The sequence below is a fragment of the Girardinichthys multiradiatus genome, chromosome 21 (genome assembly GCF_021462225.1).
Source record: "Girardinichthys multiradiatus isolate DD_20200921_A chromosome 21, DD_fGirMul_XY1, whole genome shotgun sequence".
NCBI classification, from domain to species: Eukaryota; Metazoa; Chordata; class Actinopteri; order Cyprinodontiformes; family Goodeidae; genus Girardinichthys; species Girardinichthys multiradiatus.
In genome coordinates this window covers 10120737-10148646 of record NC_061813.1, presented here as the reverse complement: position 1 = coordinate 10148646, position 27910 = coordinate 10120737, and the positions used below count along the sequence as shown (strand labels likewise).

The window sequence follows — 27910 nt, the reverse complement described above, 5'->3', positions numbered from 1 at the left end:
TGCTTTTTATCAGGACCCAGTCACCTGGTTCAACTAACGGTATTCCCTGCGTAGACACAGAAGTTTCATCATCATCACTTTTCTTATTGTTTTGCTGTCTTTGTTGTAACATCTTTCTCATATAATCTGCCAGTGTGCTTTCATCATCTGTTTCCCACATATTTTTAAAATATGGCAGTCTGTAAGGTCTCCCAAACACAGTTTCATATGGTGTTAATCCATCTGAGCTAGTTATGTTGATATAGAGTTTTACTAAATCCATGCATTTAGTCCATGGTCTTCCAGTTTCTTCCATGCATTTTCTTAACCTGTTCTTTATAGTCCCATTCATTCTTTCTACTAGCCCAGCGCTTTGTGGATGATAAGCACAGTGGTGTTTTAGGTCTATGTGGAAGGCTTGTCCTATTTTGTTAATGATTTGATTAACAAAGTGTGTACCGTTGTCACTATAGATTTTCTCTGGAATACCATACCTTGGTATTATGTCTTTGCATAAGGCTTTTGCCACTGTTAATGCATCTGGTGTTTTTGTTGGAAATAGTTCTATCCATTTTGAGAATGAATCTATTATTACTAAACAATACTTTTTCCCTTCGCTGTTGTTTAGTTCTATGAAATCCATGTGGATATGTTGAAAAGGGTATTTGGCCTTGGGAAATTGTCCCCTTTTTGGCCTTAAGTTCCCTTGGGCATTGTGTTTTGCACATACTAAGCAGCTTCTACAAAAATTTTTTGAATAGGAGTTGAATCCATAGGTTGTGTATACTTGGTTTACCAATCCTGTCATCCCTCCTGTTGAGACATGTGACTTACCATGACTCAATATTGCTGCCCATTTGTATAGGTTTTTTGGTAGGATTGGTTTATTTTCTGGTCAGGTGAAAATACCATCTTTTAATTGTGCCCCTTTTCTTTGCCATTGTTGTTGTTCCTGCTTTGGTGATTGTTGTTGCATGTCTTTTAATGTTTCATTTTGTAAATCAGCTCCTGTCATCATTAGAACTTGTATTTGTTTCTGTGCTGCTTCCTTTGCTATCTTGTCTGCAAAGGCGTTGCCTTTTGAAACTGGGTCAGTTCCTGTTGTGTGTGCCGCACATTTGCATATTGCTAGTTCTTTTGGTAATTGCACAGCTTGTAGCAGTTCTGTCAGTAATGCTGCATGTGTGACTGGTTTTCCGGTTGATGTTATCATACCTCGGTTTTTCCAGTGTTGTGCAAATGTGTGGGTTGTTGCATAAGCATACTGGCTGTCTGTGTAGATGGTTGCTACTTTATCTTTCATTAATTTGCATGCTTCAGTTAAAGCCACTAACTCTGCAGCTTGTGCAGAGTAGTGTTGAGGCAGCGCTTCTGCTTTCAACACCCTATCATGAGTGACCACAGCATATCCTGTTTTTGTCTTCCCTTTTTCATCTTTTTTAGAGGAACCATCTACAAATAATGTTTCACCTTTCTGTAGAGGAGTATCTTTTAAATCTGCTCTGCTTTTTGCTGTTTCTTCAGCTAATGTTTCACAGTCATGAGTTTCACCATCTTCTTCTGTTGGTATCAGTGTTGCTGGATTCAGCATTGTGCAACGTTCTATTTTTAGATGTGGTTGTGACAGCAAGATAGACATGCATGACAGATGTCTTGCTGGTGACAGGAAACTCATTTTTGTTTGCAAGAGCAGAGCTGATACTGCATGGGGAACTTTTAATGTCAGTAGGTGGAAAAGTACTATGTCTGCACTTGATGTCACAGCTAGAGATGCTGCGATAACTGCTCTCACGCAGTGGGGTAGAGCACAAGCAACAGCATCCATTTTAGTGGAAAAATAGGCCACAGGCCTATATTTGTTTCCATGTAGTTGTGTCAAAACTGATGTCATAAAATGTCCTTTGCAATCCACCATTTGCACAAATTCTTTCTGGTAATCAGGTAGTGCCAATGCACAGCTGCTTACCATGGCCTGTTTCAAGCTGCAAATTGCATTTTCTGCTTCAAGATCCCACTCCAGGGCATCAGACATTTTAAGTTCCTTCTGATACATAAGTGTTTGCAGTGGTGCTGTTATTTCTGCATAATTGGGCACCCAACTTCTGCAATAGTTTGCCAGACCCAGAAAAGACATCATTTGCTTTTTTGTAATTGGTTTTGGTGCTTGTAATATTGTTGTTTTTCTCTCTTCCATTATTGTTCTTCCTCCTGAACTTAATTGATGACCCAAATACTTTACTGTTTCTTTGCAAAATTGCAACTTGCTTTTGCTTACTTTATGGCCTTCTCCTGCTAGATGTGTTAGGAGAGCTAAAGTGTCCTGTTTACATGCTTCTTCTGTTTCTGATGCCACCAGTATGTCATCTACATATGTTAATAGTTGACTGTTTTGTGGAGGCTCGAAGGTGGACAGACTGGAGGTCAAAACTTGAGAGTAGATTGTTGGACTCTCACAATATCCCTGAGGTAACCTTGTGTAGGTGTACCTTTTTCCTTTAAATGTGAAAGCAAACCAGTACTGACTGTCTTTATGCAGTGGCACAGAGAAAAATGCATTGCTTATGTCCACTACAGTGAAAAACTTAGCTTTTGGGTTCAGAGAATTCAACAGTGTGTGTGGATCTGCTACACACGGCGATCTTTGAATGACTGCGTTATTAACTGCTTGTAAATCCTGAACCATCCTCCACCCTACAGATGGAGGTGCCTTTTTTACAGGGAATATAGGAGTGTTACAGGGTGACTCAGCACATTCAATCAACACTCCTGCCTTTTTCAAATCTGTAATAACTGGTTCAATTCCTATCATTGCATCAGGTTTTAGCGGGTATTGTTTCACTCTAGGCCTGTATTCTGTTTTGGGTCTTATTACAACAGGAAGCGCTGTTTTGACTAGGCCAACATCTGTTGGCCCTTGAGACCATAGTTTTTCAGGAACCAGCTTCAACAGTTCCTCTTGTTCCTTAGTAAAGAAGATATGTCACTTTTCCTTTTTGTCTAGATGCACTCCGGATTGGACAGTCACTGTCCAAAACAATGCCTTTTTTGTCATCAGGGTTGATTGACTGTACCAGGTGTTTACACCTGTTGCAACTCAATCTCTTGCTCTTTCACCACTGTTTACTAATTGGCCCACGTTTTTCCACTCTTCAGTTGTCTCTTTACACAGTGAGATATGAGGTTCTGAGTATTGTCTAAACAACCTTTTGACTGTATCTGGCAGTATTACTGCAGCTGCGGCATTTGCCATCACGTCTGAGTACACATATGACACTGTTATTTTTACTGGAGTGATTTTGTCAAATTCGCTTTTGTATTTGGTGTCTGGTTTGTTTGTGTACCACATTGTAACATGTAGGTCATCAGGTGACATTACATCCTGAGGGTTTTGTATGGAATTTTTTCCTTCATCTACGAGAAATGACCCCGTGGAAGTTGGTGCTTTATTTGGGATGTCCAATGTATAGTAATAGTTTGGGCTTCCCACTCCCTGCATTACATATACATTTTCAGGCCTTTCCCTAGCTATTTTTAATCCATCAGGAGTTGGCAATATGATTGGTTGTAAGGCGACCATTGCATCTCTACCTAATAGATTTACTGGACATTCTGGCAATATCAGTACCGAAAGTTGGCATGTTTTTCCTTCCGGGTCTCTGAGCCATATGGGTTCAGTCTCAGTAACCCTTTTTGTCACTCCTTGGGCTGCTCTGACCACAGCATAATTTCCACTAGGCTTTGCATGTGGTAGTGGCTCTCTGAGGGTGGTTCTACATGCTCCAGAATCACAAAGGAACGTGATAGGTGTGCCTTGCACTATCAATGTTATTTCTGGTCTAATTTTTTCTACATAGAACAGTTCTTCCAGATTTAATATATTTTCTCCCTCCTCAGTCAAAAGTACCCTTTCTGTCATTTCACCAAGGGGTTGTCTGCTCAGTTTCCCCTGCGGCTCTGGTGCTAGTCACGCACTATAGTTTTGTTGGGCAGAGCTACTTTGGCAGTCTCTAGCCATATGTCCCTCTTTTCCACAGGACCAGCATGCTCTTGGATTTTGTGCTCCAAAATGTCCTCTGCCTCTACCTCTTCCTCGACCTCTACCACGCCCCCTGCCTCGTGTTTGTTGATAATAAACTGCATTATCAAAACAGGCTGTCTCTTCCTCGTGGTAGAACACTGTGTCTTTTTGTTTGGTCTTTTTACTTTTTATAACTTTTTCTGCATGCAGGGCATGGTTGATGTAATCCTGTAATGAGCCTCCACTCATTCCTATGTAATGGCGGTTTACCCAGCCATCTATTTCAGGTGACGAACCTTAATGGAGTGCATTTTTTAACTGTTGTTGGAAGGCACTGTTTGCATCTTCACTTGATTCTAGACCACTGTGAACCTTGAACACCGTTCCCATTCTTGCTCTATATTCATCAAATGGTTCATCTGGTTTCTGTCGGCACCTTCCTATTTCAGTGTAATTTGCTCTCTTTTTATATTTAGCTTTAATTCTTTCCAATAGGGGGTTCACATGTTCTGTCAGATCATTACTGTCAGCAACTCGGTTGGTACCATCTGCTTGAGTAGGCGTATAAGTTCCTTTAACATGAAACCAGTCAGGGCCTAACTTGCACATCCACACTTGTTGTACTTCTGCTCCGTTCAGGTGATAAGAACGTCTGAGGTCTTCCATTTGTTTCAAACATTCCTCAACATCTTCTCTAGGGTGGGGAATGCCCTCTACTGCCTTTTTAATATCATCTTGTGTCCATGTTCGATATACCCTTATTACAGCCGGATCATCCTTTCCTGATCGTGGATTTGGAAGTTCTATCAGAGGGAAAGTCTGTACTTCAAGTCCCTCTTCCTCAAAACTTAGTAACTTTTGAGGTTCCCTGGGAGGGCTTAACACATTATTAAAGTCCCCAGATAGGGTTGTTGACCAGCTTCCTACTGCGCCGTGTTTCTGTAATTTAGGCTTACTTCCTATATCTTTTGATGTATATTTAGGTGGATTTTCGGGAAATGGGGCGGCAGGGGGAGCCGTAGGCTCAGTTATTTCATCTTCCCCAGCCGCCTCTTCATCTTGTTGGGCTAATTGTTGCTGTAAGGCTGCATAAGGACCTGAATATTCATCATCTTCCTTTCGGTGAAACATTATTCCTTTTTCTTTTTCTTTACCTGCCTGTTTTTCTTTCTCCTCTTTTTTCTTTTCTTCCCTTCTTTGTCGCGCCACTCTTTTACCTTCCTCTCGTTGTTTTGCTATTTTACACCATACCGTTGTCTGTGCATAACCTTCTCTTTTCATTTGTTTTTCATTTTGTTTACATTTGTTAGCTATTTTACCTTGTAAGTCTTTTAAGGCAGCCGTGGATAACTTTCCATTAAAGTTATAATGTTTTACCCAGTAACATAATGGTTCCACAGCTGTTGGTTCTTCCTTTTCTACTACTTTCCAATCTTTGCATGATAAATTATCAAGTAACTTTTGTTTTTCTTTACTTTGTCCCTTACCCATTTTTAGGCGACTTTTAGTTCCAGTATGGTTTTAACACCTGGTGTGTTCTAAATACTGGAAATACTTTTTAAACAAGATGGTGATCAACTAACCTGTTGTGGTAAAATTCACTTCAACCCGTTAAGGTGGAATTTTCTTGCCTACATGCATCCGCAACGGCTCACCATTTGTTCCTTGTTTAATTTATATGAAAAACAGTCACCTAGTGGTGGCTATTTTTCCACTCTCACACTCACTCGCTCCTTTTATTAGTTTCCTAACAGAGGACTCCGCCGTCCTTAACGTAGAATTTAATTAGTCTATTTCAACTAAGGGAGTCTACCCTCCTGCGGAATTTAACTGTATTCTTCTCTTGTACCTGATAGTGTCTAGAATTGTCAGGGTTTTACTATTTTATTCTTTTGTCATTCATCCCTCTTTTAATCATAAGATTTACTCACACTTCTCTGCGTCTTTGGAGTTCCGTCAACCCTTGGATTCCAGCTTGCCAGGGAGAACCAGTCCCGGAAAAGGTATTTTTACCGTGGCCACGGAGTTTTACGTGGATCTCTCTCACCCGCTGGGATCGTCAGGTATCTTGGAATCCGGCTCTCGAAGGACCATTTAAATGTTAGGTTTAAACCCCAACACTCATTACAACATCTGCACAAAGAAAGACACAGAGAAGTTAGTTTGTTTTAACTTGCAAGGAGAGTGTCCCGGAGACTGTCTCAGTTACAATCCTCCAAACACACTCTGAAGACAGTCTCCGCTCTTCATGCTTTTATTAGAAAAGGAACGCCCTAGTTACATGAGATTTCAACTGCTGAGGGAGTTTATCTTTATGTGAAAACAGACTGTTCTCACATCCTGTGCTCATGTTGCAACATCATATTCCTCTATGCATATAAGGAGATAACAACCATTCTCAATCAGTAATATAAACAGCACATCTAGATAGTAAATGAGTAATGTAGAATGAAAACTGAATAATGTATGTACATTTATCTAACACCATGCCACCCCGCCCCCCCTGGAAAAATGGGGGGACGAACCGAAACCCACCTCACAGGTTGAAACCTTTGGAGGTGAGCCACACCTGCGAAACCCTGAGAGAAACTGCAGGTCAGATCTGGAGGATGTAGAAGCTGCTCTCCAGAGATTACCTTTCCAGGCTCATGGGGTTCCCCAGACATCCACCGAGGTAAGAACGGGGGTAAGTAGTCAGAATAGGTTCAGTGGTGCGGTGCCCCACCCCACTGCAATCAGCAGCCATGAACGGTACCTAGCTGGGGACCCAGCAGGTGTAAATATTTGACGGTTCAGATGCGAGCAGCCATCAAACGTGACTCGCAGTACGGTCCTCTACGATCCCTCACCTCCGCCACGGCGACAGGAGTGCCGCCCCTGGGATTCAGGTGGCTCCTACCGCCCTCAACCGCTGCCCAGGACCCGAGTCCGGGAAGCACAGGGCCCACAGTTATACCGGGAGCAGCCTCCACTGCCTCCTCCGAGGATGAGGCGTGATGCACCGATACCCTCTGAGTACAGCCGGAGTGAACTCTCCGATGATGACTCAGATGGGCCGGGACCAATCCCTGAGAGGGGATTGCGCACCTGCCAGCTTGAGTCCCTTGCTAAAGACATAGAGCGTTTTGACCCTAATAAGGCAGAATCAAACATTGATGATTACGTTAGGGAAGTGGAACGCTGTCTTCTAGATTTGTACTGCCCATGTACTCCCAACATTTGCAATGCGATGTGATGAAGCTCACTTTGCAGCTTTTTGTTGGCAGCAGGTTCTATGTGACCTTTAAACTTCACAGAATTAGCAGGAACATTTCAAAAAGTGGTCAATTAGACAAAGTTCAGGAGAGGATTTTTCTGATCTGGTTTCATTTAGTTTCTCTGTGATTTGGCCTTTTCTTCTGAGTGACTTCTCAACTCCAGGGTGTTATTGGCACTTTAAATGTGACATTAATAAATGTAGAAATTTGCAGAAATAAGCAGTGATCCAGTCTAGCTCGCTGCTCTCTGTCAGTCTGCCCGAGCACTCCCAAATACCTCAGAGCTTTGCTACCAAAAACAGCTGAAGACTCAACAGGCAAAGATAGCACAAGCAGAACCTCAGAGGTGATGACACACAAATATCTGAAGGTTTCTCTTCAGTTTTCACACTGGCCATAAAAAATGACCAAGTCTTTGTTATTCTAACATGAGTGAGGACTTCTGGCTGCATAAAAACACTGATTTGTTCCTTCAGTTGCAGGAAGATCAGAGCGTTGAGTTCAGAGTGGAAGCATGCTAGCTGACAGATACATCCATCACCTCCATGTAGACTGAAGGAACGTCTCTTTAGTCACCATTTATGTGTTCTTAGAAAGCCTTATTTAGAGATACAACAGAGGTCAGGGGGTCAGACAGTATTGGCTGTTCCAAGTTTCAGTTCTTCCTCTCTGTAATTTTAGAGATCAGTCCCAGTAACTTCTGACAGCTCTGAGTTTGACTCCTGATTACTTTCAGTAGACATGTACAGAGAAAACATTATTCAGGTCACTGATTGGTGTCCCAGATGCTGAAAGATTCCCTTGAAAGCTGGAACTGGGTCATTTATACAACATGCTAATTTTCTCTTCAGCCACATTTTCCAAAGTTGTCAAACTATCCAACAAATCAGTCTGTGGCTTTACAAGCAGTCTGTGGGAGGCAGCATGTCATTCTAGCCTGGTTTACATGGAGCAATGAAGTCCAAGTCTGGAGGAAAAACATCATCCTTAATGAGAGATTGTGGTTACAGACAGAAGCTGAAACATCATCTGGACGGTAATGGCCTAACAAGTTCACCTCTAAATTAACTATTGTGGATAGAAAACTATTCAATAATCAGTTCAGTTTAGTTACTTTAGTTTTATCATCAGTTTCCTGTGAAGGAATGATGGCTGGCATAGAACAAGGTGCACAACAGGAGGATCTGACTAGACTGAGGGAATAAGGAGGATTTTATGCTGGGAGATTGATTCCTGAAACAAGGAACAGGTGAGACTGATCACTGAATAGGAGCAGCTGACAGGCAGGAGGCTAGAGGCTGCTGAGGGAGGCTGGATATGGAGAATGACTGAATAAAGACAAAAGAGAAACAATAACTAGACAGAAACAGACTGAGAACAAAACAGAAATCACAAGAATGTACAGAAATAAAACTCAGGAAGCTAAAAACACAGAACCAAAGTAACTAAAGCAAACTAAGGTCCAACAGATCATGATGAGTTTCTTTCAAACACATTGAAATCATAACAGAAATATTTGAACAAGTTACAGAAAACAAAACTCTGCTTAAATTTGATTCTTTGACATGTTTGAAGAGGAGCATGAAGAAGAACCCACTTATTAAACCCCACGCCCTCCAGCTTATTACTATAGTCTTGCATTAATATTATACTATAATATTAAAGTGTAATATTTATTGTAAATTAAATAACCACTGAGGTATAAATTCTCCTTCTAACATCCTGGGTAACAGCAAATACAAATTTGGACAGAAAGTTTTCCCAACATTACTGTGAATGAAACAATGTTCCTCTGGGTCAACAAGTTCTTTTACAATGAGAACAAAATACCAAGGTGAACAGATGGGACAGTTCAGAGAACAGAAAAGTAACTCTGCTCTGCATGAAGATTGATGAAACTCTGCAGAAAACTGGTTCTGTGCCTCTTCAAACCAGAGATCAAACTGTTAAACTGTTATTTTGGTTCATTTTTACTGATGCATTTATTTTTAACTTGAGTGTCACATAGAAGTCTGTTTGTTATCCATTAGAAGAGGATTTGGAAAAGAGATCCTGTTGGAACGTATGAAGCTGCAGAGCATATTGGATCTCTGCAAAGCTTCTCAGCTGATATCCAGTCTCTCTGACATAATAACTCTGGTACCAGGCTTCAAAACTCTTTACTTGTCCAACCCCAGCAGCCACTGAATGGATAGCAAAGAAAGCAGATGCCAGTATAATTCCTGAAGTCCAGTCTGAGATGAAGCAGAGCTGTGAGGAGGGATTGCCTGCAGAGTCTCTGTCGCAGATCCCTTTGGAGTTGGAACATCATGATTAATGTTGGTCTCCTACCTGTTGAATGGTTTTATTCACCCACAGAGGGCGACAGGCAGCAGACAGAGGCAGAAGTGTAGGGAGGAGTGGTGGAGGCTTTGGAGAGGCTGGATGAAGACTGAGGAGATGCTGCAGCAGGTCGGTGCTGAGCCACAGGTTTGGATAACAGTGATAAGGTCAGAGGAGGTAACAGAAGTTCATCTCAGCCCAGAAGTCCAACCTAGAATATTGTGGAAAACCTGAGCAAATAAACCCTTCTTGACCTTAATTAACCTGATTACATGACTGGGCCATTCATAGCATGTTTGCACAAACTCTTAGTAAAAGTCAACTTCCCCCGTTAAATGAAAATAAGCACAAATAAACAATAATTACACAGAGGCTGAACCCTTCAGATGTCTCCTGCTGCTTAGTCACATCCTTGGAATAACTACCCTGGATAAACCCCAAAGGAGCCCACAGCTGAGAACCTCAGAACCTCTGAGTCATGGACCCATAATGTGACAGCTTTATAATGGAAGTCAATGAGGGGCTGCATCAGGAGTAATCAGTTGTGGCATGACTATTTATGGTCCAACTATTGGCTGTATTTGTCTAGATTTCACTAAAGCCAGCTGACAGCAGACTTGTTAACTTCAGCTTTAGGCAGCAGGAGATGCTCCAAAGGAAGAGGGACAGCTTTGTTTATGGATATGCAGAGACAACGTAGAGCCAAGGTGGGATTTTTCACAGATGGAAAATGATGTTCTCTAACAAGCTTCCACAGCAGGTTTACTGTTCTGTAAAGTGTCTGTTGTAGACTGTGGGTTTAACCGGATCTTCATTCAAGAGCTGTAGAAACATCAGCTGGGCTGCTTTGCTTCAGTGTTTTCTTCTCTTTAATGGTGCTCAGCTGCACATTTAATGTGTTTGTTAGATCTTCTCATCAGCAGTTAGAACAAGTTCTGGATCCAAGCAAATGAGTTCAGATAGATTAAAGTGGCAATAATGCTTGTTTACACTGAGATACTATTGCTGGATCCATCCATCCATCCATCCATCCATCCATCCATCCATCCATCCATCCCTACTTGTTCCTGCTCAGGTTTCAGGGAAGCTGGTTTCCGTCTTCAGTGATTGATAAGTGAGGTCAGTCTGCACCCTGGACAGGTCACCAGTATCACCAAAGAGCTTAGTAGACTGGGTGGATTCAATAATTGCCCAGAAACAATCTGAAACTTTTTGGATCAAGTGCAACTTCCAGTCCATGAAAATAGATCTTCTGGTTGGTCTTTGGGGTGAGAAATATAATAAACACTAAAAACCAGCATGATATAATGTTATGCTTCAGTTGTTCACAGTCTTTCCATCCTTCAAACTCTGACATTATATGACTGATCACTGGGGGAACTTCCATTATCCTGGCTAATAATCACCAACATTAAAGCAACATCCTCAGCAACACTGATAATAAAAACTACTGAACACTCTCACTGCAACATTTTTAGCTGAAACTGTTTCTGGTTTAGAGAGCAAATAACTAACAAGGACTTTTCTAACCTCCTGTTGCAGCTGGCTGTACTACAGTCCTCATGCTAGCTAACATAAACAGGAACAACACATGCAGATCCAGTAGCAGCTGTTCTTTATCTTTGTTTCTGCTCCTAAAGTCAGCAACTATTATATTTGCATATCTGTTTATTAGAAAATGTTATTTTTTTCTGCTCCTAAAGTTAAAGTTGCAGCTGCTGCTTCCTACTGCCCAATCAAATCACACTTTGAATCTTTAGCAGCTAAAATCCATCTAACCTTCTGACATAATAACAAATGAACCTCCATCAATAGCAGCACAGCACCTTCTAAAACGACATTATTGGCCCATTGGATCGTTAATCCTCAGTAACATTTGAGCTCAGTGACTCAGACAGACAGCCTGCTTCTTTCAGACTCATGCCTTCCTCCCTCTCCTTCCTCTGGGGGCTGCTGCCCCTGAACCGGCGTAAAGCAGCAGCAGGATGTTCGCAGGCTCAGGCTGTGTGCAAGGAAACATGAGCAGGCGCAGATATTCAGAGTCCCGGGCCGCCGGATAAAACCGGAGGAGGAGACGGCGGTCCGGGTGGTTCGAGCTCAGAAACTCAGGCGGGGAACATGTGAGCGGGGCATGGGCGGCTGGGAGCAGGATTATTGTTCAGCACAGCCGAGAGACGCAGGAGGGAGCCGGGAAAGGTAACTGCCACAGATCCACTCACATGTTTAATGAAAGGACGGGCTCATAGGTTCTGAAGGCGCACCTAAAGCTGCTTTAACCCCACTTTGAATGAACACAAGTCATTTTCCTGGATTCAATCACATTACTGCCAGCATTATTTTAGTTGATGTCAAGGAACAATTTGAGCTATTTTCCACGAAGCTGCTGCTGATGGATCCACGTCCGTGACAGATGAGCAGATAATAGTCATGAACCTGCAGAGAGATTGTAGTCGGAGAGGAAGAGCAGGTCCCGTTTCTGAAGCAGGAATGTTGCTCGTTTTGCTTCAAACGTGGAAAGATGGACAAGAAAAGAAATAAGGCGTTCATGGCTTCCAGGCTGGGAGCTCAGGAGAGGAAGAAGAGAAACAGCATTTAAGATGCTTTATCTCTGGTTCTACTGGAATCCATTTGGATCAGTTTCCAGTCCAAACCTCCTGCAGCTTCACTGCACATATTCCCTGTTGTTTAGAGACGCTTTAACAGAATTCAGGTGATTTTCTTCCTGTAGAATAAATGTGACTTTCACCATCCACAGTCTCCGTGTCTCTCCGTGGGTTTTTATCGTAGCGCAGCAGTAAAGTGGACCTGGAACCAGTTTAACTGTTCCGCTGTCGGCACCGACTCATCCCACATTTATTTATCAGTTGTTTGCACTAATTAATGCGCAGTGAGATGTGCGCAGAATGAAGGGGGGGTTTGCGCAAACACTGAATGAATCAAACAGTGGTTCTGGTTCGGGATTGTTTCCAAAGAGAGACTGAAATGGAGCGTCAGAGCGCCGCTGTTCCGCAGCCTTTAACTCTGAAGCTCACTGAATGTGAAGGAGCTTATATGGAGGATTTAGTTCACTTGATTCCCACAAACTAAATGTGATATTTTCTGCCACAGGAGAGACGCGGGGACAGAGTTTTTCCTCCACACACCTTTTGAATTTGTGCGCAGCAGAGGGAGAGATCTGCGGACCGAGCGGCCAAAGATGAACACCATGGTGTTTACCAAGCTGAGCAGCCAGGTCCTGTTCGAGGAGAAGGCGAAGGAGGTGGAAATGAGCAGCAGAAATTACCTGGAAGTCATCGACGGCCAACATCCAGATCTCCTCTGCAGAAGCCCGGCCATCAGAGACAACCAGGCGGTCAGACACAGGCGGAGCGGGTATGTGAGGCTCTCTGTTCTGTTAGAGGCTGCTGCTCAGCATGTGTGGATGCAGATCAGCTGGAGTGCGTGAAGAAACCCACGGGGGGAATATCTGTGAGCCTTTTGACCCAGTGGGTCACTCGTTAGCTGGGCGAGAAAGAAGAAAACTTTCCTCAGATCTCTGGGAATATCTCTGCGGTTTGTGCGCAAAATGAGCGCAGCAAATGAAACATCTAAATCAGAGCGAATTTTAAAGGCTAGAGTTGTTTAAAATGAAAGGTTTCAAATATTAATAAAAGTCTGACAGCAGACATTTTAGTGTAAATCTATAAATATGGAAATCCTTCTGCAGCCTCGCGTAAATACGCATCTGTTCCACATTTGGCTAAAAATAATTAAAACGCGTCTCCGTTTAGATTCCTGCTTCTTGACGCTCTCTTTGATTTCTAAATATTTTGGACCTGAGGTTGTAATGCAGAACAATCTGACAGATCAGATAATAAACCTTTACTGTTTCCCAAACTGCTGCTGATTTAATGTTCACAGCTCAGGTTAGAATTAAGATGCAGCAGAGACACGAATTAGAGCTGCACCTAAGGATTATTTATTTAATTAATATTTTCACTGATTATTCGATTAATCAATTGATCTGAACAGTTATTTTCTCCCCACAAAAAGCTGTTTTTATTTTTTCTACAATAAACATTTCGCATTTATGACATACAACCCAATAAAATGTAAATAGAAATTTGCACATTAAAGTATGTAATATATGTATAAAGTGCCACATCCAGCATCATAGAAATCAATAAGATGAAGCCCTTATTATTTATGTATTTGCAAATAAAATGTCTGATTATTATGAAAATCAAATAAGAACCAAAATAGGTCCCAGTTCAGTCCTGAATGGAACTCCTAAGGAACATTATCTGTTTCTATTAAACATTTAACTTCAAATGTTCTGATGAAGACTGTCACTACAAACAACTTGTATTTATGAAATGTATTATTTTAAGCCTTATTTAAATGTAGCTAGTTTAGGTATTAATAATATCTACATGTGATTAAAACTGGATGAATGAAAACTGATTTGGTGACCGAACAAAGTCTGCACATTAGCACATGTTGGCACAGCGTCAGTCAGTCTAAGGTGGATCTAAGTTTCTATGAACTCTTTCTGTCTTACTAGATACATTTTTTATAACTTGAGGCTGCAGCATTTTCAGAAAATATTTCATTGTGATGCTATTGTTGAAAATTGCGATAACAATGTTGATTATGATTGACCTAGATTTTCCATCGCTGTTTCTTCTTTACCATAATACAATGGTCCTACCACTCTCCATGAGCGTTGCATCTCAGACACTAAATATATGCATCTGCTGCGGGCATTAAGGAGAGCTGCATCCATTCAAATATCCAAATTTATATAAAGCAAACACAGAGATGCCCCAAACTGGAAAAATAACATCCTATTGAATATTGCATCAAAGCTGTTCTTCATAGTTGTGATTTTACACAAACTGATGTGGTGATGATGATTACGATTCAATATATCGTGCAGCTCTACAGTATGATAAAAAAAACCTTATTTGTGATTTTGCTGTAAACCAGATTCTAATTAACTGCAGATTATTATTTGAAAATAGCTCATATGAACATAAATTCAGATATTTAGTTTGCAAATGAGAGAAACATTTAGGTATAACTCCAACCACTAGATGCTGGCAAAGGGTCTCCAATGCTCTCTGTGGTTCGTATAGAATATACATCAACAGTCTTTAGTGGTATGCATACCCCACCTTGACAGTGTTTTATATTGAGGTGAATTCATCACAGTGGTCAACAAACGGTTATTCAGGAGGAAATGTAGCAGACAGACAACATGCCTAACTCCAGAGTTCATCCAGCAGCTGAAAAAAACATACGGAGGATTTCTTTGGTCCTTCCAGCTCATCAGTAGCTCCTGAGTGTGGAGTCTTCAGCTGCTCATCATGCATGGTGCTTGTGTTGCTGTTGGTCACCATGAACCCTTACAGAGCCTCCAGAGTCTGGCAGCCTGTTTATTGGATAAACATGAAGAACATTTTAAACAGAGCTCTGGAAGTTTGGATGTGGTGTTTAAGAGAGATTTAAATCCAAAGTTCAGAGCTAAGAGTGAAATGTGCTCCATGATGTTCAGATTGGTCCAGCTTACAAGGAAAATATTTGGAGAACCTGAACCTCAGGCCCACTTTGAGGTCTGGCTAAAATCTGTTCCATCTGCAGCCAGTGGAGCCTTTTTGGGAGATAAAGGGAGAAGTGGAGTGCAGCACCATACTGACATCTACAGGTTCAGAAAACCTGGAGCTGCAGGTGAGAGTGAAGCCTCTGGAAATCAGTTCCTCTGGAAGGATTCAGTCATTCCTCCTGTGGGTTTAAGATATTTTACTGATTCATCTGTAATCATTTTAGGTTCTGGATGAATTCACCCTGACATGTGTCTAGTTATTTGCCTGCATTTAAATTCTGTCCCTGCTGGTGCACAGGGGTCGTCCCAGCGGGGGCAAAGTGCGTCACAAGCGCCAGGCCCTGCAGGACATGGCACGGCCGCTCAAGCAGTGGCTCTACAAGCACAGAGACAACCCCTACCCGACCAAGACGGAGAAAATCCTCCTGGCGCTCGGCTCGCAGATGACTCTGGTCCAGGTGAGCCGCTTTCTAGTGTTCTGAAAAAAGAAAAGTCAGATCCTGCTTTGTGCACACGCAGACATGAGTGTGATCAGGCTGCTGGAGTTTAGATGTTTCAGCTTTAAGTTGGTTTTTACTCTTCCTGAACATCTTGCAGCAGCTGTGCAGGCTGACGTGTTATTTCCTCTGCCTTCCAGATCCTCCTGCAGCTTCTTTGCTCTCTGCTGTGTGTCTCAGTCTTGGAGTTGTTTCTTTCACTTTCACCCAGCACTAAATGCATGTTTGTGTTTGACATGTGCAGCTGTGTGTGTGTGTGTGTGTGTGTGTGTGTGTGTGTGTGTGTGTGTGTGTAGGAGTATCATTTTCCTCACAAGGTCACTGATCCGGCCTCTGAGAGTCTGCAGCAGCGTTTTCAGGCTGCCGGCCGCGGTGCTTAATCTGCTTCTCATTTCTGAGCCGCTGGAGCTGTTTGTTTAGTTGAGAGCGAGGCAGAGTGAGGAGGACCGCTTTGTGTTGGACTCCGGGACGCTGCGACCCGAACACACACTGACACGCCTCTCACACGCGTACGTCTGAGGGCAAATATCAGCAGTGGGGTCAGAGGTGGAAGGTCAAGGATTTGTTAAAAAGGGATGTAGGTGAGGGTCAAAGTGCAACAATCTAACAAATAAATCATTTATCGGATAAATGTTTAAACCTGTGATTTTTTTATAAAAGTGTAATAAATACATTAACTAATAATTATTTAGATAAATGTGTTTTAAAATGTATTAAATGAAAAAAATTGTAAATATTGAAACAAAACTTATTTATTAGTTTTATATTAAATCACCAATAATAATTTCAGTATTTATTGAATCATTTCCTAATTTCTGAGCTACAGTCCATCATGAAATAATTAAAAGTGTCTCTATGATTCGTCCAATAGAGGCTTATATTCAGGTGGTTAACCTGCACGCAGTTTATCTGCAGACCAATGAGCTGCTCTAGAACAGTGTTAGCCCTGCAGACTGACTCTGATTGGTCAGGCTGACATATCAAAGAAATTCACCATGTGCTGCTAAACAGAATCAGGAAATAATCAAAGAAATTCTTCCGTATGCTTTGAACAAATACCGAATTTAAATTGTAAAGAATGATTAACACATTTAATTGTTTACGTATTGTATTTTATGAAGGATTTAAACATTTAAATAATTGTAGATACATTCATTAGGAATAGAAAATAAATATCCTTTATTGTTCATTTGTGGGGAAATTCAGGTGTAGCTGCAGCAAAGTGAAAGGCAAATAGAAGCATCAGATAAAGGTAAAAATATAACAGAAAATAAGAATAAGAGACTGTACAGTAAGGGCATATTTTCAGCATTAGAACAAAATACTGTGCAGGTATTAAAAATTGCATACTCAGATTCACAGAAATGTGCAGCTGAGTGGGATCATTTAAAAACATGTATAAAATGTGCATTTATATTTGGGCATAAAAAATAGCAGCAAAATATTAACAAGAAATGGAAAAACTGCAAATACCAGCAGGGATCAAATCAGTTCTTAATCTAAACATTCTGGACTTCTTCTGATAAAGTTTGTGTTGCTGAGATGATAAGTTCAGTTGTCAGATCTCTGCTGCTCTAAAAATATCAAAAGTGTTCTTAAAAAAGCAGAAACATCTTCAGCAGTTATTGTTCCTGATTTCTTCTTGTTGGAATAACCTGTTTCTTTGTTTTTAGCTTGAGAAGGAAGAAAAACTTTACATTTTTATCATTTTTAGCTGTTTAGGAAAAAACGACCAATTAGAAATAAATCATTGACCTTTCAGCCTTTTTGAACATTTTTTGGACTAAACAAGAGATGATTTTGTTCCAAAGTGTGAACATGAACTCAGATGTGACCATGATGACTGACTGTAGACACTTGTGTCTTTGTCTTTCCACTGAACGCATCACTTCCTGTGTGTTTTTCCCTGGAAAGGCCGACCTGGCAGCAGGTGTTACACAAGGACTAAATCTGTCATGTTTTAGCACAACAGTTAGCTTTGTTCCATGTAATGTTGTGATTTGGATCTGATGATCCGGTGCCGTCTCTCCATCGTTCCTGAAATCCATCTCCATGCCTGCATGCTGTCTCCTCTCGGCTACAGACAGGCCACGGCTGGAAGAGCTGGATTAGTTCTCTTTTCAATCTCTCTAAACAGGCGGGCCATCCTTTCTGTTTTCTCTCATCCCTCTGACAGCCGTCTGTCCTCCACTCCTCCTGAGGACATCGTCCCACGCCTCGCCTGCTCTCATTCCTCCTCTCCTCCCAGTCCTGCTGGCCAACTGGATGCTGCTTTCTGCCTGCTGTGCCACAGCGCTGGGCTACAAGCTGAAGAACGTGGGATGGTCCTAGTTAAGGAGAAATCTAATACTGAAGGAGAGGATCTGAAAACTAAGTACTCTAGCATAAGGCCCCTGTCCCTGGCTGTCCATAAGCAGCTTGAAGTCTATGGAGCATGAAAAGTTATTCCAGTATAACATCTAAAGGTCTCCTGTCCCAGCGAAAGGAAGAGCAGTGGCTCAAATGTCTCTTTTATTGGATCTTAAAGACGATGATGGAAAAAATGTCTTATTAGAGAAAGGCTGGACGTGTCCAGAAGAAACAGGATGGGGACGTGTGTCTCAGTCAGAGCATTAGTTCATGAAATGATGCGTTCACTGGCCGTCTGCCGTCTGTTGATAGAAAAAAGATGGGAGGCTTCAGCGTTTCTGCAGAACGTCTGGGATGTTCCTCAAAGCTCAGTTTCAGAGAGCTGCAGCTAAACTGCAGACTGACTCTGTTTCTGTCTTCTGTCTCGCTCCTCTTGCTGTTTTTCTCACTGAGACTCGTGGCGGGCAGCGAGTAGATCTTTTCACTGAGGAGGACACATGATGTTTGGCTGTGGAGGAGTGTGGTTTCAAACATTAACATGTGTTCCTGTTTGCTGTGTGTTCCCACTTCCTGCTTTGTCCCCCTCAGGTTTCCAACTGGTTTGCCAACGCCAGGAGACGCCTGAAGAACACAGTGAGGCAGCCGGACCTGAGCTGGGCGCTCAGGATCAAACTCTACAACAAATACGTTCAGGGCAACGCAGAGAGGCTGAGTGTCAGCAGTGACGGCAGCTGCTCAGAAGGTACGCCTCACATTGTGCTCTAAAGAAAGCAGCTGCAGGAGCTCTGAGAAGTGGCCGCTTGGCATCAAAATGCTGCAGATGATCAAACTGAAGAGAACATTTGTTCTGAAGCTGAAACTCTTGGGCCTGATCATTTCTGCCCCCTGCTGAACAGGATGAAGCGATCTAACTCTGCATATGATGGAGCTGGCTGCAGTCTACAGAATAATGTTGTTGAAGTGGGGCTGTGAGGAGTGCTTCTGAGTTGTCAGTATTTTACCTGCAGTAGATGGCAGTCAGAGAGATCACTGTTCAGAGAATCAGGCAGGTATTGTCACCTAGAAGTCAAGCTAACAGCTACTAAGAGCAGGATCTATTCAGGTCTGAGTTTCCTGTTTATATTGTTGCTACTTTCTAGTTTGCGAAGCAAAAACTGTTGGATGAAGATGTGGAGAAGCTCATGGAAGACTGAGCTGGTCAGACGGAGGAGCAATCATTATTCAGTTAGCCTAGCAACGCAGATGTTGTTCAGCTAGGAAAATAATGACAGCTAATCAGTCGTCTGAGATTTAAAAGTACTTAATAGAACAATTATTAGAAGATAGTTGGAAAGATTTCAGTTTACAATGTTTTAGATGCAGAGGGTCTTACTTTATTGGGTCGCCCTCTGATTCGCTGTTAGCTTGACTTCTTCATCAGAATTTCTCCCTGATTCTTCAAACTGAGGTTGTTCTGACCCAGTTTGGAGTCTCAGTGATCCCTTTGATAAAGACACATTAATGTTTAGCTGCAAACTGACACTACCTTCCTGAAATGAACCCACATCTTTCAGCCAATCAGAGCTGAGCTGTAGTAAAAACATCATTTCCTGTTGCAGAAGAGTCGTGTTTTAAAGTATAATAGTAAAACGATCAGTATTTTAGTCCCTGTGTCATCACATAGTGCCTATTCTTGCCTGGATGTGATTTCTTGTGCATATTTCTTTTAGTGAACTATCAGTTATTATAAATGGTGGAAAGTTTAGATCAAATCAGGAACTTTGTTATCAAAAGGCTACAGATCCTGGTTTGAACCTGATGCTGGTGGTCAGGATAACATTTAGTGTCCTACTTGACATGTGAAAAGCTCAAGCCATGTCCCGCTGTTTGTCCCAAAGTCAGTTGATGTGGTCCAGAAACATGTTCTGTGTAGAAATGGCGAGCCAGCAGAGGGACACACGGCGGCCGGCGGACAGCGACAGGCTGGCATTAAGACACCCCGCTGAGCCAACCTCTGCCTCCAGCCTACAACTGGAAATGAGTCTCTCTCTGTCAGCCGTGTATTTACTGCAAACACATGCACACATGCTGACTCTCATTGGAAGGTCCGGACATTTTTCTGCTCTCTGGCGGCACAGATAACAAGGTGAGGAAGCGTTAGAAAATCAGAGTTCAGTAGTCATGCAGTGAATGAGCAGAAAGGAAGAGTGCTGTGGTGTCAGTAATCTCTAACTCAGTGTCTGAGGAGGAGAAGTTGAGCGTGTGGCTCACAGAGGAATGTGTGCATGGTGTTTGTATTGTGTCTGCCGCAGGCCGCTGTACCACCAGAGGCTCCGTATATCTCCCTGACTCCTCTCCCTGTCACATTATGGTTATGAAGCTATCCTCAGCCTGCTCCCACTTCTGGCCCATGAGCTGAAAGGCCCTCCATTATGTTTTTAAGCCTATGCTTTGGTTCCAGAGACTATTTCTGGGAGCAGATATGACCCCGCTGACCGTGTGTACATTCCTCTTACTGTCCTGAAATGGTCCAACTTGTTTTGTAGCTGCAGCAGCTCATCCAGGGTGAAACTAAAAGCCTGTTTCTGCTTGGAATCTAGAGCAGACATGATGTCCTGATGAGGAGAAAGGTTTGATGCTTTTATTGGATTAAATTAAAAGGTCAGATTGTTTGGTGACAGAGGAGATGCTGGATTCTACCTCATCACAGAGGAAGGAGAACCAGGTGGTTCTGATCAATGGAAGCTCTCATTTTAATTTGGACCAGGCTGAATAAAACATCCAACCTGCCCAAATGCCAGAATAGCGTTCCTGACAGCGACAGTATCTAAAGGGAATCGGTTTCCCTGCTGCCAGAGGAGTTCTGTTTTTTCAGCAGAGTTTTATCTTTCTCTTGTTCTGACATCAGGTAGGAAGCTGGGCTTTAATTCAGTTTCTTCATCTGCAAAGCACTCTGGGAAGGATTTGTTTCAGCAGAGAATGGAGGTAGAGTTTAGATGGAGTAGAAATGGACCACCATCCATTATGGTTTGGTATTGGGTCTGAAGTCTTGGCTGGGATTTCTGTTCTGGAGCTAATGCCAACATGGAGGCAGGAGTGCCAGGCTGGAATCTCCTGGTTCTGGTATTTGAATTAAAGATTAGCTCAAAGTAACCAGACTCTAAGTCAGGGTGGATGAACAGAACTGAGAAAATAATTGAACCTGGAGTCCAGCATCTGATGGAGGAAATGAGTCATTACAATGTGCACTCACACTTATTGTTTTTAGTTACTTTATAGCCATAAACCTGCTGTGACCTAAATGCAGTGACCCAGATACAGATGAGGAGGGAGAGACTGGAACCATTCAGTGTCACTGGTTTAAGGCACTTATACATCACAATATATACAGGCCATATGCTGCAGTCTTTTCTGGGTCTGCATAAATGTGACCAACAGCAGATGTTCTTGAACCATCAAGAGTTCTACAAGAAGAGAAATAAAACCCAATGAGACATTTCATTTTTCCTTTTAGGATTAGTGAGTGACTTGATGATGAGGGTCTCTTCAGGTTTCCCTATAAGTAGAATAAACCAGACCTAAGAGACGAACCAATAAAGATAAATTCAGACACATAGTTTTCCTTCTGGGCTGGTGTCAACCAACAGAAATCACCACAACAGTGAGTCTCATAAAAGTTAGGAAGCTATCAAAGGAAGCCAGGGTCACTATTTAAACAGGTGAAGGCCTTTCTGATTGTTGGACGGTAAATCACACCCAGGTACAGCTTCCTGGATCTGCTTTAATGAGACCAAATAAACATTTTTGTTAGAAATGAGAAGCTTAGACTTTGGCAGAAGTAAAGCTCCTGTGGTGGTAGTTTCATGGTCTGGTTTTGTTCTGCTGCACATAAGCCTGGATGGTAAACTGGTTCAAATCTGCCACAGTAAACTCCAGATTGTAAAGGAAGTTCCCACAACATTTTAGCAGAAGCCTCATCCTGAAACATAGTTTTTACTACTTATTGAACAAAAGTTGTTTGAACCTTTAATTACAGAAAAATACGATGAATGTTTTGAATATTTGGACAATTAAAGCTCCTATTGTCATGTTTAGTTTAGGAAGGAACCAAATGCAGGCTGAGCAGTGAATTAAAGAAAACTTTAATTAGTAAAATAACAGGACTTATACTGTTGTTATGCAGAAACAAGACATGGAACCAGCGTAGGAATAGGCAGGGCAACGGAGCAACAAGGAACATGAAGTCAACGGAAGAAGCCAGAGAAGAACTAAGAAAACCAGTGAGGTTATATACAGAGACATGCATGCAGACAAGCAAACCAGGAGAAAAATGAGAGGAAATGAGTTGCAGCTGAGGCAGAGAGAAAGACAGAGCAGCTGGAGGAGGGAGACTAATTAACCAGGAAGGAGCTGAAAAGAAACACAGAAGGAATCTAACAGGAAATAACTCTAGATGTATAAAGACCACTAGAAGAAACACAAAAGAATGAACTAATAAGGAAACACCAAACAATAATAATCACAGGCAAACAAACGTAAGAAAGCAAGACCTAAAGAACATATAAGCAGCAAAGAAATGGTCAAAATACACAAAGAAGAAAATCAAAATCCAAACACCTCAGGATGGTGACACCTATGTGGTTACTGCAGTGTGTTTAGGGAAGTTTGGTTTACTTGTTGACTGCTTTTGAATTGTGGTAACAGAGTACCTCAGTGGTAAAGACTAGTTTTTCCTAACCAAGGCTTCTGGTTAAGGGACAGGTGTCAAACTCCATTCCTCAAGGACCGGGATCCTGCAACGTTTAGATGTGTCTCTCTGTCAACACATCTGAATCACATAATTGGGTCATTAGCAGGACTCTGTAGAACTTGAGTTTATGAGGAGGTGATTCAGTCCTTTGGTTCAGGTCTGTTGGACTTGGGACACATCAAAAGTTGTAGGGCACCGACTCTTGGGGACTAGAGCTTGACATCCCTGGGGTCTACATTACATTCAATCAGTTTGACACAGAAAGTGTCTTTAATTCTCATTTAGGTTACTGTAACTCTTTGAGTGAAGGACTAGATCGTGGAATGGTCTCCTAGAGATCCAGGAAAACACTGAAAGAGTCACATCTGCAGAGACAATAACTTTCCTATGAGCTGGACCGACCCTCTTTAAGAGTTAGGACAAGGGCCTGAATAAAAATGATTTTTAGCTGGTGTTAAAGATCAACATAGAAACAGAAGTTTGTTGTAAAGGTTTTGGGAGATCATTCTTGCTTTGGAGAAGACTTCCTTTTCTCCATCTAAAGAATGATCAGGTGTGTATGTCCTGATGTCACAGATGCAGACAACCCCCAGAGGACACAGAGTGGTCCTGAGGATCTCAGCAAACCCTTGTACCAGAGCGTCATCAAGAAGGAGGGCTCCTCCATGGTGGGCATGGCCATAGGTATGGATCCAGGGCTGCGTTCTGCCGTGGAGTCCGCCTCTCTGGCCGAGGACTACGTGTCTCCGCCCAAGTACAAGAGCAGCCTGCTGCACCGCTACTTGAACGACTCTCTGCGGCACGTCATGGTGGCCAACGCCGTCATGGACGCTCGCAAGAGGAACCACTCTGGCTCCTTCAGCTCCAACGAGTACGAAGATGAGCTGCTGTCTCCGTCCTCCTCTGAAGCTGAGGCCAACTTGGTTTATGGAGCCGGTAAGGAGACGCATTAATTACATTTTTATTTATCTTCAAGGAACTCTGTCCAACACACACCACATCCTTCATATTTGACCATTGCCTCCTCTCCTCTTCTTTCTGTACGTTTGGTTGAATTCCTGCAGCCAGTCCATTATTTCCACCTGCCTGTCCCTCAGCATGATCTATAATATCTCTCCTGCCATCTCCCTCTGTTTTCCTTTCATTTAACGTGTTGTTTGTGTTGCTGAATCTGGTTCTCATAGTTGCTGAAAGCCTGAGAGGCTGTTCAAGAGCTTCTTGAAATAGTTTCTAAATGTAAACAAGGTGCAGTTAGTCTGAAACACACAAGCCTGTTCAGTAACCTGCACACTGTCAGACCCACACATTCAGAACCGCTGGTTGTCTCTCAGCCACTCCAGAGAAGTGGGATGAATTTCTCCTCCAGCTAACCCAGGGTTTACCAGGTCAGACACAACAAGGCCATGTTGGAGATGTTCAGGCTGCTGTTTGTCGGGTCTTTGGTTCTGCTGTGGCTCCAGCTGAGAGAACAGAGCAAAATGTCCAACAGGCTTCTGTGGATTTAATGTGGATTTAATGTGGGACCTTTGTAATCCAAAGCCTCTGGAAGCTGCAGAAGTTCCTGCAGCGTTTCTGAGATCTGAGAAATCAAGGTCAGTTCTGTTGGTATCAGCTGAGAACACTGGGTCTTTGTTCAGATGGACTTTACATCCAATAGTAACATTTTCTCTGTCTGTGGTACACGGCCAGAACCTGGAGGGACCGGATTTGAACTTGTAGGAGCTTATTGTTGCAGGGAAGAGTTTCTTTTATTGTGTCTCTTGGACAAATGTGTTTCTTCTTCTCTGAGTGTAAAGCAGACAGAGTGTGTGTCTGTTCAGGGTTTGGATGAAATTAATCAACGAGTGTGACAGGAACCATTTAAACCCTTTGACCCGAGCCAACATCAGGCTGTTTTCCACTGCAGAGCACCTGCTGAGACTCACAGATGGAGAAGGAAAGAACAAGATGGATCGACCAAAGGAGACTTAGAATCTTCACTCCAGTAGATTCTATTAAGACAAATCCCACTAAGGGATAAATTCAGCTGTCTGACCTGCTGCTTTTAATAGAGACTAACTATTTTATCTCTCTGGTTACGATAATTTCTTGATGCTGACGTCTCCCTCTTGGCCTCCTCGGCACATTTACAGAAGCGTTACTTTGTTATATGTGAGAGAACCGTTCTGGGTCCGCGTGGAATGTTCTCTGATGAGAGGTTGACTCAAAAGGGTCGAGCTTCTGCCAGGAACCTCGAATCTGATCCAACATTAGAAGAAAGGAAAATGATCTTTGAGAAACAGGCAGAAATAAAGAAAGCCTGGAGAGAGAAATAATTTTAAGCTCAAGTTTTCATCATTTCCTGCAGTTTTTTTCTCTTGTTTGCTGTAGATTCCAGATATTTCTGTAGTGAACACATTCCTCTTTAACAAATAGTCTTTTATGTTTTATAGTCAGAACAAAATGTGTCCCTGAGCATCAGATTTGACATAAATCTGTTCTTCTATCTGCTGCACAGAGGACAAAATGTCCAAATAAATCAGATTTATGATCACTGAATGCTCCAAGTCCAGACTTTGTTCTGTTCTTTGGCTTTAAAAGCTTCAGTTTATACAAGTATATTATTGGGTCATAATGTTTTGTCAGTTCCAGCTTGAAACAAAGTTGTGATTGGTCCAGGGAAAAGTGGTGAACCTGGTACCTGCCGTCTTATTGGCTAAAAGTCCTTTTGGAGCCAAGTTGGTTGTTGTGGGCTCAGCCAGAACTCTTAGGACTACAGACGGCAGTCAGACGTGGCAGCAAATGGAGATCATGAATCAACTCCAGTGGAAAACTAAACTTCAGTCGGCTTGAAAGGAATCACACTGGTGGACATCTCCAAGGACTCAAACATCACGAGCACATTAGGGCTGAATGATGTTAGGAAAACATGCGATATGTGATAATATTGGTGAATGTCACAATAATGATAGACAATAAATAAACGATAAAACCACCGTCATCTACACACGCATCCAGCACCAACTTCTACACCAACATCTACACACGCATCCAGCACCAACTTCTACACACGCATCCAGCACCATCATCTACACACGCATCCAGCACCAACATCTACACACGCATCCAGCACCAACATCTACACACACATCCAGCACCAACATCTACACACACATCCAGCACCAACATCTACACACGCATCCAGCACCAACATCTACACACGCATCCAGCACCAACATCTACACACGCATCCAGCACCAACATCTACACACGCATCCAGCACCAACATCTACACACGCATCCAGCACCAACATCTACACACGCATCCAGCACCAACATCTAAACACGCATCCAGCAACCACATCTACACACGCATCCAGCACCAACATCTACACACGCATCTAGCACCAACATCTACACACGCATCCAGCACCAACATCTACACATGCATCCAGCACCAACATCTACACAAACATCTACACACGCATCCAGCACATCCAGCACCAACATCTACACACGCATCCAGCACATCCAGCACCAACATCTACACATGCATCCAGCACATACATCTACACACACATCCAGCACCAACATCTACACACGCATCCAGCACCAACATCTACACACGCATCCAGCACCAACATCTACACACGCATCCAGCACCAACATCTACACACGCATCCAGCAACAACATCTACATATGCATCCAGCACAAACATCTACACACAAATCCAGCACCAACATCTACACACACATCCAGCCCCAACATCTACACACGCATCCAGCACCAACATCTACACACGCATCCAGCACCAACATCTACACACGCATCCAGCACCAACATCTACACACGCATCCAGCACCAACATCTACACACGCGTCCAGCACCAACATCTACACACGCATCCAGCACCAACATCTACACACGCATCCAGCAACCACATCTACACATGCTTCTAGCACCAACATCTACACACGCATCCAGCACCAACATCTACACACGCATCCAGCACCAACATCTACACCAACATCTACACACGCATCCAGCACCAACATCTACACACGCATCCAGCACCAACATCTACACCAACATCTACACACGCATCCAGCACATCCAGCACCAACATCTACACACGCATCCAGCACATCCAGCACCAACATCTACACACGCATCCAGCACCAACATCTACACCGCATCTAGCACCAACATCTACACACGCATCCAGCACCAACATCTACACATGCATCCAGCACATACATCTACACACACATCCAGCACCAACATCTACACACGCATCCAGCACCAACATCTACACACGCATCCAGCACCAACATCTACACACGCATCCAGCACCAACATCTACACACGCATCCAGCACCAACATCTACACACGCATCCAGCACCAACATCTACACACGCATCCAGCACCAACATCTACACACGCATCCAGCACCAACACCTACACACGCATCCAGCACCAACATCTACACACGCATCCAGCACCAACATCTACATACGCATCCAGCACCAACATCTACACACGCATCCAGCACCAACATCTACATACGCATCCAGCACCAACATCTACACACACATCCAGCACCAACATCTACATATGCATCCAGCACATCCAGCACCAACATCTACACACGCATCCAGCAACAACATCTACACACACATCCAGCACCAACATCTACACACACATCCAGCACCAACATTTACACACATACAGCACCAACATCTACACACACATCCAGCACCAACATCTACACACACATCCAGCACCAACATCTACACACACATCCAGCACCAACATCTACACACGCATCCAGCACCATCATCTACACACACATCCAACACCAACATCTACACACGCATCCAGCACCAACATCTAAACACGCATTCAGCACCAACATCTACACACGCATCCACCACCAACATCTTCACACACATCCAGCACCAACATCTACATCGCATCTAGCACCAACATCTACACACGCATCCAGCACCAACATCTACACACGCATCCAGCACCAACATCTACACACGCATCCAGCACCAACATCTACACACGCATCCAGCACATCCAGCACCAACATCTACACACGCATCCAGCACCAACATCTACACACGCATCCAACACCAACATCTACACACGCATCCAGCACCAACATCTAAACACGCATCCAGCAACC

General features: G+C 42.9%; 1 protein-coding gene across 2 annotated transcripts in view; it reads left to right on the top strand.

Moving 5' to 3' along the window:
* Positions 1-11539: 11539 nt before the first annotated feature.
* The window catches only part of LOC124858385 (homeobox protein Mohawk-like), a 38613-nt gene continuing 22242 nt past the window's right edge, over positions 11540-27910 (top strand). Inside the window, exons 1-5 of one of the 2 annotated variants that reach the window (XM_047350402.1) lie at positions 11540-11772; positions 12739-12948; positions 15459-15618; positions 18595-18748; positions 23312-23671. In XM_047350402.1, coding sequence (XP_047206358.1) covers positions 11708-11772; positions 12739-12948; positions 15459-15618; positions 18595-18748; positions 23312-23671 — 949 coding nt within the window. In that variant the 5' untranslated portion in view covers positions 11540-11707. Of the gene's footprint in view, positions 11773-12684; positions 12949-15458; positions 15619-18594; positions 18749-23311; positions 23672-27910 lie in introns of both variants that reach the window. The other variant, XM_047350401.1, reaches the window with a different exon arrangement.